At 36.4% G+C, this 17,325-nt stretch overlaps 1 protein-coding gene across 4 annotated transcripts in view; it reads left to right on the top strand.

Annotated features, from left to right (window-relative positions):
* The window catches only part of LOC149146071 (lipid droplet phospholipase 1-like), a 210,923-nt gene that overhangs the window by 58,843 nt on the left and 134,755 nt on the right, over nucleotides 1–17,325 (top strand). For 3 of the 4 annotated variants that reach the window (XM_089446896.1, XM_089446895.1, XM_089446893.1), the window contains exon 2: nucleotides 8,508–8,575. In XM_089446896.1, coding sequence (XP_089303022.1) covers nucleotides 8,508–8,575 — 68 coding nt within the window. Of the gene's footprint in view, nucleotides 1–5,511; nucleotides 6,115–8,507; nucleotides 8,576–17,325 lie in introns of those variants that run through there. The other variant, XM_089446894.1, reaches the window with a different exon arrangement.

Raw genomic sequence — 17,325 nt, 5'->3', positions numbered from 1 at the left:
TGTTTCCCTCTTTGAGGGTTTTAACCACGTCAAAAATACTGGTGTATTGATCTGCGATCTGGATGTGAGCGGTGTCCTTTGGTGTTCTGTCTGAGGAACTTACCCTGTAAATTCCTACAATTTATTCCTCCATCTCCTCTATTTTTGAATCAATCCCGCAAAGTCCTCCTAAGATGCCTCTCTAAAAAGAGTGTGGGATTCAGCAGACCCAATCTGTCATTCCGAGAGCCTTCTTCGATGGGGCTGAGCAGGAGGGCCAGTGTGGTTGCGGGGTTCATATTGTGGTAGATGATTTATGTAGCTTTCAGCTGTTCTGGAACGGGGGCAATGGCTCAAACAGTAAGGCGGAAGCAATGGCCCTTGCTGGTCTCCTGCACTTTTGCCTCTTTCTCAATCTACAGAATGTTTCCATCTTCGGTGACTCAAAGGTCTTGATTGATAGTCTCAGTGGTAAGGTCTTTATTAGAAATCCGCAGCTTTCGGGATGGTTGGAGAGAATTAATTTCCTCTGGAACAGATCAGAAGGGGCATCCATTTGTCATATCAAGAGGGATCTTAATCAAGTTGCAGATGGCTTATCCAAAATGGGTCTCAGGGTGCCCACAGGTTTATGGTTCTTGCAGATCTCCTTTGAGGGAAACGTTATCCCCATTCAGGACTTTCTTCCACCTGACTTCTAATCTTGTTCTCGATCCTAGCCTCTCTTTCTTTCCCTGGTTTTTGTTTCAAGTAAGATGAAGGTTTTTTGTCTTGCTAATATGCTTTTCTAGTGATCGCAGGTGATGCCTCCATTTCCCTGGCGATGGTCGCTGTTTTTTGTCAGATTTGGATTTCTTTTTTGGATTTTGGTGCTCGTTGTGGGCTGCGTTGCCCGCCATAGTCTTTCCTGGTGTGGCTTGGAGATTTGTCAACGAAGCTGCTTCTTTGGCTTGTTTTGGCTGATTCTGTCCTGGCATATGCTGTTTCTATGCCAAAATTTTCCTAGGTTTGATATGGAGATTGATATGGAGATTGTCATGATGCTGTTTATTCTGGCCTATGCTGCTTCGATGGGCGGTTTTGGACTTTATATGTGGATCCTTTTTGTTTTTACTCCTGGCGCGTGCCTGGGGTAAAGTTTTTTATGTGTTTCTGGTCTAGAGGAGTTGTTCTTTGTGTAATATTTATATTTCTGATATAAATGAAATTTTGCTTTTTTCTACCTGAAAAAAATAGATTTATTTTCGTTTTTGTGCGAGATTAATATTTTCAAAAGATAAAATCTGTTTTAAGTGTAAATCCCAAATTAAAATAAAGTTTTTAATAATACTATTTATATTATATATGAATTTTACATGTCTATGTATAAAAATATTTTTTATTTTTATTTTATTAAAATTGTAATAATACATATGATTACATATATAGGTGTTTAAAATTTTTTCTTGGCATATTTAATTTTTAAGTGGTATGCATAATATTGATTATATATATGAATAAGTTTACAAAATTATAATATAACAAATTGAAGTGAACTTTTTTATTATTAGTCTTTGCCAAAGCATGATTATATCAATCAATTTGCCACTTGAGCACTATTATCAATCAATTTGCCACTTGAGCACTATTAGTTTAGCATTGATCAATATAAGTTATAATGTTTAAGTTTGAAAAATTATTATTTATTTTTCAATATTGTTAAAAAAAACATTTTTCACATTTAATTGGACTATAACTTGAAGTTCGTATTGCAACCTTTGTAAAATACGATGTCATGTGGATAACTGCTTCACATATTTTTTTTGCCATAATTTCTGGATATAGTTACAATATTCATGCCATGATTTTTAGATATTTTTGTAGTGATTTTTATTGTTAAGATTTGGAGGAAAACCACCCTAAATTAAAATCATTGAAAATAACTTGTACTCACCTAAATAACATATTTATTTCCCACCATAATTTGAACAAGGAATAAGAAGTAAATTAATATACTTACTAGGATTTACTATCCACCATTTTTTATGTATTTCTCAACACTTTAATAAGTAGGAGCAAAAATGTAAATATAGACATACTAGTGATTACTCACCAAAATTTATGCAGATCATTGGGCCTGATTAGGTAATTAATGTCTCCTCTTCATATATTAAATTATTAATCCTTGCATAATTATAACAATGGATTTGCTAATAAAATTGGGAAATGTGATATATATACCTATTATTGAAGTAGTGTTGGAGGATTATTAAATTGAATATTAATTTGTTTGAATTAAGATTTATTATTATTAATTTTAACTGGAATGGAATTTGACATTAAACATAATTCTATTCCTAGATCGGAGCCTATACATCATGTGATTGAAATTCCATTTTAGGTAAGAAATAATTATAACCTCATCAAGAGTGTAATTTATACTATATATGATTACATTGAAATTCCATTTTAGGTAAGAAATAATTATATTGTCACCAAGACTCTCATTTATAATATATACATGAGTGCTAACTTGCATAATACACCTTGCTTATTTGGAGTTATACACTCTACAAAAGACAAGCAATATCATACAAAACTTATAATATATAGCAAAACTGATGTGAGTTCCACTAACTAAGTTTTAGAGTTATCTTCTGCTACAAGAGGTACATTCAAATCTATTTTTTTTTGACATTTCATGTACTTTCTTCACCTATGTTGGAGGAGATATGAAGAGGCAAGGATTTAATTGTTGCCCACAAATCCTCCAGTGATTGGATAAGACCATCTACCTCATCCTCTAATCGTCTCTACTGAGTTCTATCTTCCATCAATAATTCCATTACTGTCAGGACACCAAGAGATAGATGGTTCAATTTTGTACATAAAAGTTCTTGGTTTGCCTCTGGCCTATCCATTCATTGCTCCAATGATTCCATTTCAATACCTTCACAAGAAATTAATGTATCCCAAGTTCTCCCCATTGTAAATTCATGACTAAGTGTCCAATTGTTAGGGGCCCACAAAACACTAAAAGCTAGTAATCCTTGCACCTTTCCCCACATAAAAAAGTCATTAAAATAAGAACAAAACCACAACATTAAAAGTGCCTTCAAGAATTGACATTGAGAAGCAATTGTCCCCATACATTTCCATATCATCACTCCCAAATTAAAACTTTACACCGACTCAATGCCAACCAGAAATGTCTAACAAAACCTGGGAAATTTGCAAATTACCTTTCTAACCTACACGAGAACCAACCACAAAATACTTCTCATCATACATATTCCCTAAGTATTTACGTTTTTATATTTCATCAACAAATGTGAGTAGGTTTTACGTTTTTATATTTCATCAACAAATGTGGGTAGGTTTTATTGAATTAGTGTAAATAAATTAAACTTTAGTAATGATTCATCGCACCCTATTATAGTTGATAAATATTTTATTTTATATGTCCTTTAATTCATACTTTTAAAATAAGGGAATTGTGAGTGAACGGTCTCAATTAATTAACACCAACCCAAAGTAATAAACTTCCTATTTTGTTATCATAATCTTAAATTCTATATAACTAACTAAGGGAGAAAGGGCAATTTGTTAAAGCACAAAGCGAAGATTGCGAGATTAACATAACATTTTTTTTATTGAAATGCTTTAATGAACACATACCATGAGTGTTTATTCAATGGGGTGAAAGTATCTCACAAATTATATATTATCCCTGTGTTAAGATGTCATGATTAAAGGTATATTTTGATAAATTCAAATAAAACATGCACATACTACCATTTATAACGGTAAGTATTAGTAATAGTCATCCATGATATATATATTTGCTATTTCTTATATATCATGTAGTGGAATCTGTAATTACAAGATTTTTATTTTATTTTGTGAGAACACAAGATTTGAATTTAAGACTTTTAATTTGATGAGATTTTATTTTTGATAACATAAGATTTGAATTCAAGACTTTGGATTTGATGAGACTTCATTTCTACGACCATTGTCAATTAAGCTACCCTACACAAACATTATTATTATGATTTTGAAATAAAAGATATATTTTAAATATTATTTATTTTATATTTGAATTTTTAAGTTTATTATGTTATAGATGTGGTTTATTTTAGAGTAGTATTTTTAGAGTTTTCATTTAAAAAAATATGAATAGTTTAGATTTAATAATTTGAGAATATTTTTCATCATACACACTTTAAGTGATGAAATCAAATGTTTCCAAATCATTTTTCCTTTTCTAATATGCCTTCTTGTTCTCGGGTTACATATTTTTAATATTAGAAATGACACATATTTTAATTGTTATCAACGTTTATCAACCATTTAATTTGTATAATTGTGCTAGTGTTTACTTGGAAATCATGGAAATCAAAAATCTGTGTCATTCCAATTAATATTACTATTTTTCATTACTTAAAATGCATTTTTAATACATAAATGAATTCAAAACTCAAATTCCAAACATTATATTTATACAAATATATACATAAATAAATTCAAAATTCAAATTCCAAACATTATATTTATACAAATATAATAACTCAAATTTATTATTTTAACCAACTTTAACTAAATCTTAAATAAAAACTATAAAAATTATTTAAAAATTAAAAGAATAAACATTTAAATTAAGTTGTCCTTGTGCATTCATGACCATAACAATCTATTTGACTAAGTTATATATATATATAATAAAATTAAAAAATTGAAATAATTAATTTTTTATTGATACAAATTATTATATTTATTTAAATTTTTAAAAACAAAATTTATATATTTTATTAATTTATTAAAATTTACAAATTGTAATTGTTTATTATTTTTTTCCAATATTAATATATTGATTTACAATTTTATAATTAATATAAATCTAAAAATTTCTAAAAAAAATGAACCACACTTGTTGGTTCGAAACGAATTGACCCAAATCTTCAATATAACTTCTTCGACAAAACTCTTTATACATTTAAAAAAATTATAATACTTTATAACTTCATTTATAATACATATATCATTTTATTTATAATTTTTTTTTTAAATTATTGATAAGATAATACTAAAGATGTGGATGTATTTTATAACTTCATTCATGATTCACGTATATAATTTTATTTATAATTTATTTTTCTTTTAAAATTATTAATAAGTTAAAAATTATAATACATTAAAGATATTTCTTCAATTGTTGTCCTCCAAAATCATGATACTTTGTAACTTTATTCATAATTTATATATATTATTTTATTTATAATTTATTTCTCTTTCTAAAATCATTGATAAGTTAAAAGTTACAATACCCTAAAGATCTTGATGTCCTCCAAAGTCATGATACTTTGAAACTTCATTCATAATTTATATATATCATTTTCCCATAAACATAATTTTTAAATTAGATGGAAAGGATTAAGTAAATTATTACAATTTAATTAAACAAATTATCTAAAAAATATTATATATATATTTTTAACCACCTCGTTTTTATTTTATTAAATATATTTGGGTAGCCTATACAAATTCAGATACGGCCGACCCATTATTGGGGGTGGTCACATAGTGCCACCTGGCTTTGACTGCGTTTCATACCAATTTTTCAGCGTTTGAAGGCAGGCAGTCTTCTAGAAACACGACCAGAGATCCTTCCTCTTTGAATCCACACTGGAATCATTCTGATCATTTTCTATTCGAAGGTCCCGGATCAAAGCCGGCGCCGCGATTGGGCTGTGGCCTAAAATTTTAACTTTCTGACTTGTTACTATATCTGAGAAGAGCCACGGGGTAAATGCAGGTGTGTACCTTTTGCAAAGGCTGACATTTAACTCGGAGATAGCGAGCCATGGCTGGAACAAAGCAGAGGAAAGGAACTAAAACGATCTCGGCCGTGGCGCCTAATGACGATCACGTGCGGAGTTCCGGCTGCTTTTATTGTGCTCGTGCTTCTCCTATTCACTCCCCGGCTAAAAATCCTCGAGAAAATGGAATCAGTATGGCTCCCGTTGTCTCAGAGAGCAGAAATGGCGGAGAGGACATGTGGGATGCCGCCGAAGTCGAACGCCGGGAGGCACAATCCGGCGCGGCGAATGCATTTCCTGAACATCTCGTAATTATGGTGAACGGCATCATTGGAAAGTAAGTTTTGGCTAAATTTCGGTTTAATTTGTTGAAGGATTGAGGATTTCTGGAATGCAAGGTTTAAAGATTCAAGAATTAATTAAATGTAAGTGCTGTAGTGGCGATGTTTTGGATTATTATTAGACAGCCTGGTTAAATTTGTAAAACTTTGGTTAAAGTCGTTGGAGTATTTGGTTTAGCACATTATTAGAGATTCGCCCACTTTCTATTGAGCCTTTATCATTGAAATGACGCCTTTCTAGAAAAATTTAATATACCAAGATTTGTTGTGGTGAGGGATTGGAAATGAACACATGTAGAAATATGTAATATACCGAGTAGACTAATCGTGTAGCGAATTGTCTTTGGTTTTTGGTAAGTTTTCTTTATAATTTTGATAGGAGTTTTGAAGTTTTGATGGATTTTTTGAATAATTAGTTTTAATCATTGAAATTGCAATATGAAGTTGTTTCAATGAGGTTTATAAATCCACCGAAATTGCAAAATATCCTTGCCAAAATCAATAAAATCCAGTGTCTATTTCCATTAAATAACCTATCAAATAACCTCTCAGATGGGTTTGATTCTAAATAGAACAAGAAAACTCTGAGTTACACCTCAAAGAATGGAAACATTGCGTTTAGCTCTGAGAATAGATAACACCAACAAAATCAAACAGAGAACACTAACAACAAGAGAAGTAGAACAGAATTTATTAACGGAAACATCCCCAGATAGAAACCAACAAGAGAAAAGAGAATCTATGAATCAAGAATGTTTCAAACAAACTTATTCCATAGCTATAAAGACATCTAATCCTACTAGGAGGGGAAGGAAATCATATATGAAATAAATTATATATGCAGTAATTAAATGTGGTGATTTAAAATAATTCTTATGACAGTATAAGTACTCATTGGCTGGTCATGAGGTTAAGGGGTTATGACCTTTGTTGATTATTTATTACTATGATGTACATTACAAGTAACCAATGTTGATTACATAATAATATTATGTAATGTACATTACATAATAATATTATGCAATGTACATTACAAAGAACCAATGGCCTACCTGTAGCTTTTATGAACTTCCGTCAATGTCGCTTCGAAGTTTGATTCGTAGGTCCAAGCTTCTAAGTTATATCCAACTTCCAAGCAATTGCAGGTAGATGAAATTATCTTTTCCGTTTAGGGATGGGGGCGAGGAGGACTACGAATTTGGTACAGGGTTTTTTCTTTTTGGATTTCTAATAGTGTTTTTTTTTTCCTATTAAAAATATTTTTTTGTATGCCTGGATCCGTAGTCAAACCTGCACGGTATCTGTTTCAGATTCCTAGGATCCATTTCGGGTGTTTTCAAATCTGTTTCAGAGGCACGAAATACTTTCTTGTTGCTAGGTATCCATTTCCGAAATTAATATAGGGTGGATTTGAATTGATTCCGGGGATCGAAGGACTGGTGGATCTGGTAACAGAGTAAAGTATAGGGCAGTTGGTAGTTTTAAGTATAAATTAAAATTGAAAATAATATAGAGATTGATATTAGATATTTTGACAAACACAAGCATAACACCGATAAAAGGAAGAGCATTCATTGTTAGGTTTTAGGGTTTATTTCATGGTTCTAGATTTCTGTTTTGACTGCAAAAATTTATTGACCATGGTCTGTAACCTTTGTTGTACGAACATCAAATCCCTTCCCATAAAAGAAGCTCTTTTTGAGTAAATAAAACATCAAAATGTTCCTAGTAGAAAATCTGTAGGAAACATATTTTTGAGTTTCTAGACATTTCTGTTTTGAAAAGATTCGAGGGAGGCCATACAAGTATTTTGCAATAATTTTTAGAATTTGGAAAAAAAAGCTGCTTCGATAAATGCCAAAAGTAATGTATATTATGAACAAGTCACTATTCTAGAATCTAAATGTTAGAATAAAGGACAAGAAATTCATGGTGTCAAAGATGATTCAAAAGCTTTGTCAGTTATGGTTAGTAATGCTAGATATTAAACCATGAATGGTTCTTAGAAGTCTACACCATTGCGAATAGTAGCTGTTGTTGCCTCACTTTTAGATTACCACCTTCCACTTTCCTTCTGTTCACTTCCTTCTATGTTCTTCCAACACTTGAACTTCATAAGCATTCTGCCTGGGAAATAAAATTCTTCATGTCCAGTAACTGAATTGAAATAATTTAAACATACTGTGAATCGTAGATAGTGTTTTAACTTTTATTGCATCAATGCAAGTAGAGCAGTATGCCGGTTACTGCATAACAATTCAGGATGTGATAATCTATGGTTTCTTGATGGGTTATATCTGTTGATTCAACAAGGGAAAATTATAAGTTCTTCTTTTTTCTTGAACTTTTACATGGATTCAAATATAATTTGAACTTTGTCTGTCTACAGTGCAACCAATTGGCGGTATGCTGCTGATCAATTTGTAAAGAGACTACCCGACAAAGTTGTTGTCCACTGTAAGATTGACTATCTATTCGTTTTGTTCATTTTAGTACTTCTTTCAGATCATATTGATTGAACATAGAAGATTCACTTGAATTGGATTTCCATACATTCTTATGACCATTTTAGGTTCACAATGGAGTGCCATGGATTCATATATGTGTTCTTCATACATGCCAAAATGACTTTAAATTTTACAAGGTTGTGTCAGAACAGGGTTAAACTAGTTGAAAATTGAAGTTGTATTACTATGCACAATTTAACACTGCCTTTTCATAAACTAATGGACTTATTGGTTCGTCAATAATTTTTGTGCAAACTCTATAGGAACTTCCATCTATGGAAGTACTTCTCCTCTGTGAGGCCTCTCCAAGTTTGCCTGAGACCCTAAATGAACTAAGCCTTTCTTGGAAGAGACAAAAGAGTGGAGTTATATATGTGCAGGCATGGAGAATATTTCATGCATGTCTTGGTCAGTGATATTATGTCTATCATTCAAGCTCTAAATGAAGTCCTAAAAATAGCTCGCAACATGATAGGTGTTGATGTTTGTAGCATCGGAAGGTATTTTGCATGGGCTAAGTTTCTAGGATGCAAGAGAGAGTCCTCTTTCTGCATGGGCTAAGTTTCTAGGATGCGAGAGAGAGTCCTCTTTAGGTGCTTGTTTGAAAGAAGCAAGTAACACATTAATTAATTTATTGATTAATGTTGGCTATTGGGCTAAAGTTTCTAAGGATAAATAATTTAATTATTTAAGTGACTTAGATTTAATCTCCACTATTGATCTAAGTGGGTTAGGATTTAATCCTAGCCCTCTATCACTTTGGAGATTAGGGATTTGGCTCAACGAGAAATTATAAGGAGAGCCTAAGGGACGGGATGAAGACACAACAATGAGACATTGAGCAAGAGAATTGCATGAGTGATATTGCAGGTTTGCTGAAGACTGAAAAAGAGAAGAGTGTGCAACAGGTTTTTCTAGAGAGAAAAATTATGGAGGCTGAGAATTTGAGTGATAGGGCCGAGACTTGGAGAAAGGGGGCCTAAACTTCAAGAGGGCTAGAGGGCCATCTTAATGCCTGCTAATCCTTGCTTCCTTGTAGAAATTCGACCTTGAATTCTTGACATCTCATAGTTGGAACAATTAAAAGAATTTCTGCAAGGAGGTAGGGATTAAGAAGGCGCTGACAATGCCATATAATTTGCAGCAAAAATGGAGTGGCAGAAAGGAAAAACAGGGTCATCAATGGGCAGCCAAGGTTATGATCCATGATCAGAATTTGCCTATGTTTTTGTGGGCAGAGGTGTGCAACACGACTGTCTATTTGTAGAACAGGTGTCCTCACAAGATTTGGAGGACAAGATTCCTGAGGAGGATTTCACAGTAGTGACACTAGAGGTGAGCCACTTCCGCATCTTTGGCAGTTCAATTTATATCCACATACTTTCAAAGAAGAGGACTAAGCTGGAGCCCTTAGTAGAGAAGGGCATATTTGTTGGATACAACGAGACTTCAAAGGCCTACAAGCTCTACATTCTAGCATAGAGGAAAACTACTGTAAGCAAGAATTTCAGATTCGAGGAGGGTAGGACCATTAGGAGGTCACATGGTATAGATCGAGTAGTGGCAGAAAATCGGGAGTGAGAGGCTTCGAAGGTTGAGGAAGGGTCAACAACACCAATAGGTGGGACTTAGTCTTCTGATTCGGACGAGGAGTGAGAGGTTCCTTCGAGCTCTGTTAGGAGGGGTGCGAGATGGGCCAAGTAGACCTTGAGAGATGCTGAGGAGCATGTGGAGGCTCCTAGCAGCACCTTCAATGAGAGTAGATCACTGAGGAGATTTTCCAGCTACATGGCCTTGATGAGAAGCATTAGTGACTTCGAGCCTTCCATTTTTGAGGAGGCAACAGACCAATAGGTTTGGAGGGATGCCATGGTGGAGCAATCATGAAGAATGATGTTTGGGAGATTATGTTGAGGCTAGAGGGAAAATCAATGGTCACTTCTTGATAGAGATATAAAATAAAACATGCTACTGATAGTAATGTCGACAAGTATAAGCTGGATCATGGTGAGAGGGTTCTCCCAAAAGGAGGGAGTAGAATATGATGAGACATTTTCTCTTGTCGCCAGATATGCATCTATCAAGGCTATTATTTCCGTTGCTTCATAAAAAGAATGGAGGTTGGATTAGGTGGATGTGAAGACAACCTTCCTTAGTGGGATCGTTGAGGAGGAGGTGTATATTGAGTAGCCTCAGGGATTTGAGGTGCATGGAGAGAGTCCCATGTATGCAGGTTAAAGAAGGCATTATGCGGACTTAAGCAGGCACCTAGAGCATGGTACTTGAGGATTGATGTGTATCTGCTAGGCTTGGGTTCACCAAGAGTAAGGTCGATTCCAACTTGTATTATGTACTTGTTGGCGATGATCCATATATCTTGGTGCTCTATGTGGATGATCTCCTTCTGATGGGATCTGAGAGGCTCATAGAGATGTGCAAGGAGGACCTTGCTTTGGAATTCGAGATGAAGGACATCAACGTGATGCACAAGTTTTTGGGGTTGGAGGTGTGGCAATAGACATGTGAGATTTTCCTGGTATAGGGAAAATATGTAGTTGATATCCTGAGGAGATTCAAGATGGTGGATTGCAGGCCTATGTCTACACCCATGATTACCAACCTAAAGAAGCTAAATGCTTCTTTGTCTGAGTTGGTGGATCCACATTGCACAGGCAGTTGATAGGGTCCTTGTTATATTTGGTCAACACCGGGCCAAATATGTGTTTTGTTGTGAACACCTTGAGCTAGTGTCTGGTGGATCCTAGGAGGATACACTAGGTGGCAGTGAAACATTTGCTCATGTACTTGAGAGATATAATGAAGTATGGACTCAGGTATGTTAGGATCGGTGGACTGCAGTTGTAGGGTTACAAAAAATTAGATTGGGTTCGCAGTGTAGTAGGCTAAGAGTACTTTAGGTTGTTGTTTTAGTTTTGGGTCAGCTATGATCTCGTGGTTCAACAAGAAGAGAAATGCTATAATACTTATCTTAGTAGAGGTCGAGTACATGGATGCGAGTTGTGAGGCCATATGGCTTCGCAAAAGTAAGGAGTTTGATCTATCGTGGATTAGACCCATCTCTCTTAACATGTGAGGTTGAATGAATGAAGCTCAATATACTGTGATATCTAGAGGGAGAACTGGTGGGTTGCTCGAACCAAAAACTGTGTTGTTGTTTGAAATAGGAAGTTCGTTGCTAAGGCATAGGGGATATCATCCATCTCATGGGAAGGGATCTACTCTAGTCATGTCACTGAAAGCTTGTGGTGTGGGGGAAGGTCCCACATGTCAACACTGATTTAGAGTCCAAAGCTATGCTACTATGGGTTTGCCTCTAAGTGCCCCTTTTGGAGGGAAAGACCTTGGAGAAGGAAGCAATTTTTTCGATAAAGTCTGGTCAAGTAGGATGTTGAAGATATGGGCTTAGAATTTGAGGGCCTTTTGCATGTAGAAGGCTAAACATTATTGGTTAGGAAATTTGAAGAAGCTGGTGAGGGTCTAGGTCCCCCTGAATGGTGATTTTGGGTAGCATTGGATGTGCTCTAGCTATGAAATTTTGTGGAGGGGCTAGAATACATGAGATCTCCATAACCTAGAAATTGTTTGGAGAAATCCCACCCGGATGAGGAGTTATTAAAATAATTAATATTTTTAATGGGTTCCTAAGTCTAAACTTAGGAAAATAAAAATATTAATGGGTATTAATAAGAATATGGGTGAGAAGCTTCTAAGTGACTAGGATCAAGTCTGTTTTAATTTTAGCCGTTGATTAGGGACTTAATCTCGACCATTGATTCATCAACAAGAAAATATAAGAGGAGGCTTGAGGGTCAGTTGGAGACACACCTAAGAGATTAGTCAGTTCGATTTTTCTAGGGCGAGGTTTGTTGAGAAAATCGAACAAGTGATCTGTTGCAGTGAGAGGGGCAATTCGGTAGAGGGACTTCAGTCCAAGGCCGAGAATACATAGTAGAGAGGTAGAGAAGCACCAGGAGAGCTTTGACGCAGTGGAGGCTAAGAGCTGTCAGTGACGTAGTGGAGGTTAAGAGCTCTACGCAGTGTCGCAGTGATGCAGTGATGCAAAGGGAGAGCTTTGACGTAGTGATGTAGTGATGCAGAGGGAGAGCTCGAACGCAGTGTCACAGTGATGCAGTGACGCAGAGGGAGAGCTTTGACGCAGTGACACAGTGTTGCAGTACGCGGAGGGAGAGATTTGACACAGTGTTGTAGTGATGTAGTGACGCAGCTCCTAGAGGAGGTGACGCAGTTCCAGCGCAGAGCTTGGAGCAACCATCGCTGCCCAACACTGGGAACAACACAGTCACCTGTGGGGTTTGTTCATCTGTCTCTGGATAGAGGTACTCCTGTTGGATTTATTCTCTATTTGGTGAGCCGAATTTGTCACCCTAGTTGTATTCAGAAATCTGCTTAATAATACAAGCCCTCTATATGCTGCACTGGTTTTCTTGAAACGGGTTTTTCCGGGGACGATTGTCCAAAAATAACGGTGTCCCTTGTGTATTTGTCTCATTTTATTTCAGTTCATGATCTGTATGTATGTGTAGTCTGCAATAGTGTTTTCATCGCTATTTAAATAATTAAATAACTTGTTGAATGTAAAAACAAGTAGGAGATGGTAAACCAATGATTTCAATGGGATTTCTGATGTGTAGATTCAGAATTTTTCACATTGAATAGGCAATGAAACGTCCTTCGGATCTCATAATAGATGAGGCAACATAATTTGAAGTGCTCCTCAGTTTCGACCTACTGTAGATGGCACAATTGGTAGATGTTGTCTCATCGATTGATTTGGTGGTTCAACTATACTTGAAGTCTATGAGAGCCCACTCTAAAATAGTGGAGGGGAATGTGGAGAGCATGCCCAATGGTGGAGTGCATACTTTCGTTGAACTATGAGCTCATCTCGAAGCTCTAAGAAGTGCTCAACGTAGAAGGCCATCTTTGGGCAAAATGCTCCTTGAGGGTTAACCCAAGTACTTTGTATAAATTGCTTATAAATGTCGTCCCTAATGATCTTGTTCAACTCTTGGTTGTTAGGGTGGAGGTGGCTAGGTGTGTTCAAGGAATATCTAAATGGAGGGAGATAGTCCATTTAAATACCACTGATTCTAAAAGATTTGAAACTCCCGTGAACCAACCTCTAGCACGGCCCAAAGGGCTAGAGAGGGCAATGATCTTTGAAGAACAATAGGCCAAGTACGGGTACCGATCTTGCCCCTTAACTATATTAACGAAGCTCCAGATGCAAGGCAAAAATGAGACCAATTTGAACATTGTCTCAAGATGGAAATTGTGTACCCAAACTTCAGCAAGATGATGTGTTGATGGACTATCTGCTTGCATCTAATGATGCGCCACGAGAGAAGGGTATAGACTCTCTTACCTGAGGTTCAATCAGATTTGAGCAAAGAAGGTCCCTAAATCTCTAAGCCATAGTGAACAAAAGGTTGATAAGGGAGTCCATGACGAATATCTTGGATGAGAAGTCCTGAAAATGGTGTCAAAAGCATTGTTTCTCGAGAAAGGCTAAGGATATGTAGCCTTTGTTGATCTGAGGCTAGAGGGTTGGTTGCAAATTGAAGTGGGGTCCTGAGGATTGCACGTACGAGTACGTGTACGTGTTGTTGATCTCGATCTCCTCCTCTCTAAAGAGGGAATGATTTTTTGAGAGCTTCTTCAACCTATTGAGGATCATAACCTTTATTTTTCCTAGGTTGATCGTCAACTGCCAGAAGTTGCAAAAGAGAGCTAAGCATCCATTTATCTTTGTAACTCCTCTAAAGATGAGGCTAGGAGGACCACGTTGTCAGCAAAAAGACGGATGGATATCAAAACCTAGTGGAGGAGGCACCCATCATTATCTTGGATATGCTTGTGAAGAAATCCCTTCAACTCATCAATATAAATCCCACACAGTGTGGGGGACAAGGGGCAACCTTATTTAACCTCAGTGTTGCTGTTGATAAAATTAGACATCTCGTAGCACTGATCCGGATCTTGGGAGGAGGCCCCCAAGATCTAAAAGATTGAAATGGATCTTGGGGGAAAGACCCCAAGATCTGAAAAAAATTGAAATGCCAGAAGAAGAAAAAAGAAAAAAAGAAAGATTGTCCGCCACAATGTAGCCTTTACAGTTCAGAGGCATGTAGCTGCCACATCTCTTCTCAGAGATAAGCTACCATCGCCCTAGCTGGTTTATTTCCATTACTATTTTAAATAAAAGTTTCTTTGTGGTTTTGTTTATTGGGCATTCTCCTTATTTTTCTTCTGGCAATTTCAATCTTTCAGATCTTGGGGGCCTTTCCCCCAAGATCCATTTCAAGTTTCAGATCTTGGGGATCTCTCCTCCCAAGATCCATTTCAATCTTTTAGATCTTGGGGGCCTCCTCCCAAGATCCGGATCAGTGGTATCAGAGCAGGTTATGATTCCATGGGAATGAGGGTTTGATGCATATTTCAGTTTCAAATTTTGCAGCAATATTCAACAAACTTCAGGCATGTGCTACAACCTCCATAGAGCACTTTCTTGGGTCAAGCAGGAAGAATTTTTCTTTTTTCATTTTTTTGTAGGAATTTTTTTGGGCGGCGAATTTGCAGATCAGATTTGAAACATTTGGTACAAAATTTACAAAAAAAAAATACCAGATCTGGATTCCTCTCGAAAAATCACCCAATTTCAAAAAAAAAAGGGTCAAATCGGAGTTTGGATGTGGGAGATATCGCTGATTTAAAATCAGCTATTTTATCAGAATTTTTGTGACGACGGAACTGTTGCAGCGCAAATCTGAGATCTCAGAGTGTCCAGATAAGGATTTCCAACTCATGGGAAGATGCAAAATGATCCTTCTGCTTCTAAAAACAGGTTATAATAAATATTCTGAGGTATATTGGCTGAGTTATGTCCATTTTAATTCTGGAGCAGCATTCGGAGTGGGTTCCCATTGGAGACGTGCCCTCCCACCCCACTTTAGTAGGCACCTACTTCACATTCATCAGTTTCAACATAGCAGCATTCGGCTTGGGTTATTTGGAGACGTACCCTCCCACCCTAGGCTATGTAGGCACCTGCTACTTCATCAGCAACCAACATCATGGTTATGGGTCAACCGCATACAATCCTTGTCATCAAAGTCCATTTGCTAGGTCGCACACTGTCAGAATCACAGTTGGTCACAAGCATTACAGGGTATCTCTATCCTCGGATCTTCGTTTATCAGAGGTTTGGGTTAACCACATAAAACCCTTATCTTCAGTGGCTCTTCATATTCAACAAAGGCTTTGCAGGAGGGAACTTTACGCAATGGGGACGATTGCTTCTTAAGGAGGGAGGAATGATCCGAATGGAAAATTGCATCAACCCATGGTACTCATCCACCCATATTATTCATCGACCCATGGAATTTACCCATGGTATTGTAAATGGCATCTGCCCGTGGTATTTTAAAATCCACCCATGGTACTCATCCACCCATATTATTCATCGACCCATGGAATTTACCCATGGTATTGTAAATGGCATCCGCCCGTGGTATTGTAAAATCCACCCATGGTATTCATTCACCCATGGAATTGACCCGTGGTATTGTAACTAAAAAATACTATAAGTAACAAGTCATATTTTGTAAAAGGACAGATTGTCCGCCACAATGTAGCCTTTACAGTTCAGAGGCATGTAGCCACCACATCTCTTCTCAGAGATAAGCTACCATCGCCCTAGCTGGTTTATTTCCATTTCTGGTTGTAAGCATATTTCAGTATTTTCCATTAATGAAATGAAGTATTTCCGCTGCATAACTCTCTTTATGGTTACCTCTGTATTTTGTTGCATTCATGTTTAAATCCAAATCAGTGGGTTTTAATAAAAAGTTTCTTTGTGGTTTTGTTTATTGGGCATTCTCCTATTTTTCTTCTGGCAATTCAAGTTTTCAGATCTTGGGGTCCTTTCCCCCAAGATCCATTGCAAGTTTTCAGATCTTGGGGGTCTCTCCTCCCAAGATCCATTTCAATCTTTTAGATCTTGGGGGCCTCCTCCCAAGATTCGGATCAAAGGATCACATCATACATGCGCATGATGACAATGAATAGGGTTTGGGAGATGCCAGTGTCTCTAAGCCTCTGGAATAGGGCTTCTCATGGGACAAAATCAAAAGCTTTCCGAAAGCATACGAAGTGACAATAAACTTTTGAAGAGAGCTATCTTTCCTCCTCAATGTTGGCCTAGAAAGTGATGTGATCAATGGTCTGATGCACAGGTTGGAACCTTTACTACCATCCTAGTGCTGAGGTTTATTTGCTCAAGCTTTCTAGAGAGTATCATATGAAGATTTGTAGCATAGAGCTTCAAGAATCTTGACCCACTATGATCATCCTGTAGTTGTTGGGATTTGAGGTGGAGCCCAATTTGTGTATTAGGTGAATGAGGTGATGTGACCATGCTAGTGGAAAAATGGTATAGACCACATGGTTGAAGAGCTCAGCCAAGTGAGAGACTAGAGGGTGAAGCTTGTGCTTAAAGAACTCTGCATGGAAACCCTCTTTGTCTATTGCTTTGTTGTTGGTCATCATCTAAATGGCCTCTTTGAAGTCACTGTTTGACAATAAGAAGCAGGAAGAGGGCAGAGAGGTAACTTGAATCTGGCGTTGCCTCGAAATTTCATAGAGTGGATATGTGGGAGG

The sequence above is a fragment of the Pinus tabuliformis genome, chromosome X, assembly GCF_031772625.1.
Source record: "Pinus tabuliformis cultivar Carrire ecotype Pingquan chromosome X, CPIR1, whole genome shotgun sequence".
Lineage (NCBI taxonomy): Eukaryota > Viridiplantae > Streptophyta > Pinopsida > Pinales > Pinaceae > Pinus > Pinus tabuliformis.
The sequence above is the reverse complement of the archived record's forward strand: the minus strand, read 5'-3'. Positions and strand labels throughout refer to the sequence as shown.